The sequence below is a fragment of the Branchiostoma belcheri genome, unplaced genomic scaffold, assembly GCF_001625305.1.
Source record: "Branchiostoma belcheri isolate BF01 breed outbred unplaced genomic scaffold, Haploidv18h27 scaffold21, whole genome shotgun sequence".
In the NCBI taxonomy this organism is placed as follows: Eukaryota; Metazoa; Chordata; class Leptocardii; order Amphioxiformes; family Branchiostomatidae; genus Branchiostoma; species Branchiostoma belcheri.
The window spans coordinates 1,891,574-1,894,325 of NW_017803602.1; the positions used below are offsets into that span (position 1 = coordinate 1,891,574).

The 2,752-nt window shown below is 40.2% G+C and overlaps 1 protein-coding gene across 1 annotated transcript in view; it reads right to left on the reverse strand.

Moving 5' to 3' along the window:
- LOC109469630 overlaps nt 1–2,752 on the reverse strand; it is a 39,230-nt gene that overhangs the window by 27,128 nt on the left and 9,350 nt on the right. The window contains exons 11-12 of the mRNA XM_019768167.1: nt 1,419–1,563; nt 759–904 (exon numbers count right to left, since the gene is read on the reverse strand). Of these exons, the coding sequence (XP_019623726.1) occupies nt 759–904; nt 1,419–1,563 (291 nt within the window). The remainder of the gene's footprint in view (nt 1–758; nt 905–1,418; nt 1,564–2,752) is intronic.

Genomic DNA, 2,752 nt, shown 5'->3' on the forward strand with positions numbered 1-2,752 from the left:
ACAACAACAACAACATAACTCTTTAATATGGGATGTTGGGATTTCTTAAAAAAACTGCAGTTATATAGACTGTGTTCATGATCAATAAACAATCATTCTAAATTCAACAATATTGGTAGTCCCACTCCATAGCCATCACACGTGTGTAATACATGAGTTTTCACAGTCACACGTACAAACACACACACACACCATGTGCAAAACTCTCTGGGTATACAAGTGCACCTTAGAATAAGGTCTAAAACCAAACAAGGAAAAAAGTGATGAAAATAAAGCAACTGATGCTGCTCATACAAATCCAAAATCCATCTCAAACCATTGTTACCTAATTCAGACCAGGCTGCTTAGACTGCATGTATGATGATCCCACATGCAATATGAACGTATCTCTTAAGCTACATTTTTTATTGGGGTATATTGAGTCAGATTGCACAGTACCAACAAGTAGCAAACTTTATGGTGACATGCCACAGATCTCAATGGTCATTCATAACTGTATATAATGTAGTAGGTTGTCACTCACAGGTCATGTTATGCATAACAAGGAAATGAGTGGATTAACCATACTCTGGAAACTGGATGAAAGTGGTAGATGTGGTTGCCCTTCTTTGACACTTGAGAAGGTAATTGAGTAGGATGTCATTGGGATGTTGAGCTAAATTGTTCTGTCAGGAACTTGTGGAGGAGGTGGTATCACCTCACTGAGGATGAACTGAACTGAACTACAAGGTATCAATTAAGATGTATTTTCCACTTACTGAAGTCTCCGTTCTTGGGTTGGCACCAAACGTCGTACCTGGAGCTGTACTCATGGCTGCCGTCATGGTTCACTCCGACCTGGCCGCAGTCGTCACGGATCGAGCGGATGGGGTGGGAAATACTCCCGTCGTTCAACCAGCCGTACCTTCAACACCAAAGTTAGTTTTCATATTCTTTCTCATACTGGATGGTAAATAGGGCGATGCCCATCTCTGGTTCAACAGCCCTTGGGCCACACAGTTGTGCAATCACTACAGCAGGGAGTTACTCCAATGGTAGTGGTGTGTGTTTATTAAACAGGGCAACCATACTCTTTCCCAAATGCTAAGTGCTAAGCAGAGAAAGCAGTTGTGTACCGGTATGTACCGTTTCTAAAGAAATGTTGGTATGACTTGGTCGGCAAGACAACCACTCTGACTAATCACTTTTGACACCAAGCATTTTTTAATGTTTTTGCATTTTGTAAATGAATCAACATGATGATATCTATAATAAAACATGACATTGTAATTATACACATTTGTACATGCAGCATGTCTTCACAAAATCTCACATCTCATTCAGAAATTCAAATATGCACTCAACTTAGCATAAACAAGTCCAGTATTCCTACATTGTACTTATACATTTTTGTGATACCTCCTAAAATGATCTCATACCTGCAAATATCCAGCCCTTCTGTATAAGCATTGTACAAGTCCTCCCATGAAGCCAGAGTGGCACCGACCTTCTCACACACGGATGCCGCCTCGTAAAACATAACACTGCCACCTGACTCATCACCAGGATACATGAACGCATGACCTGTCAGAACAGACAGGAGGAATAAATGGTTGGCCTAGTTGTTGAGATTTTAGTGTATGCGAACTTGTCATTATGATTACCGTTACACACTTTATGTTTGTAAACAAGAAAAGGCACTGGAGATTCTGAAACATGGGGCTGTCACTTGAATCTCATCGCATTTACTAGTAGTACAATGAAAACAAAATGCATCCCTAAATATTGTCTTCTTGACAATGACTGTTTGTTTGTACTAAAACCAGTTATTTTTCTTTTCAGCAATAGCACATCATACATGCATGATGTATAAGGTTAATGTTCATGACTTTGAAGTCATTTACTTTGAAGTGGTCATACTATCATAGGTAGTACTGAATGAAAAATCCCCACTGCTTGTGACCAAAGCATTCTGCATGCTGCCCAGTATAACATAGTACATAACAAAACACCTAAACATGCATGCACTTGTACATGTACCTACCAGCTGAGTCATTGCCTGTATGTTCCAATGACCCTTGGCCCTGAGCATCTACACTGTGCGAGCCTTCTACTCAGCAGGAGAAAGAAAAGCACATAATAGAAAACAAGCAGCAAAGATATAGCTTCCAGCATGTTGAAGAGCCTAGTACCTGTACATGTATAGCCACAGGTAATTTGCCAGTTGTGCACTCTTTTTATGGGTTCACCACACCACGAAGTGGTGGTGAACCCATATTGCTTTTTCTTCTTCTTCTCCTGCCATTTTTTAAATGGATTCAGCTTCTTCATTTTAGGGCCTAAGGTCCTGAAATTTGGTATGGAGGTACAGTGGGCAAATACCCCTAGGCGTTTTTTAAATTTTTGTGATACAGGCTTTTAGAATGGTTTTATTTGAGTTTTTTGGCTGTGTTATATCAAATGTATTACTGTGTTAGTGTGCCGTGTTTACCATGAGTCATCACAATGGAATGCAGGGCATCAACCAATAGGCATGCAGCTTTCCTCTATACTTCTTGCTGATTGGCTGTTGGGATTTAACTTGATTAACACCTGCACAGAGCATTTCCACCCGCACAGAGCATTTCTTGCTGATTGACTGTTGGGATTTAACTTGATTAACACCTGCACAGAGCATTTCCATACCGACAGTATGTCTTTATTCAAGTGTTTTGGTAGGTATTTCAAGCTTTTCTGCTCCAGCATTGGAATGCGGGGCATGAACGTTTTTTTA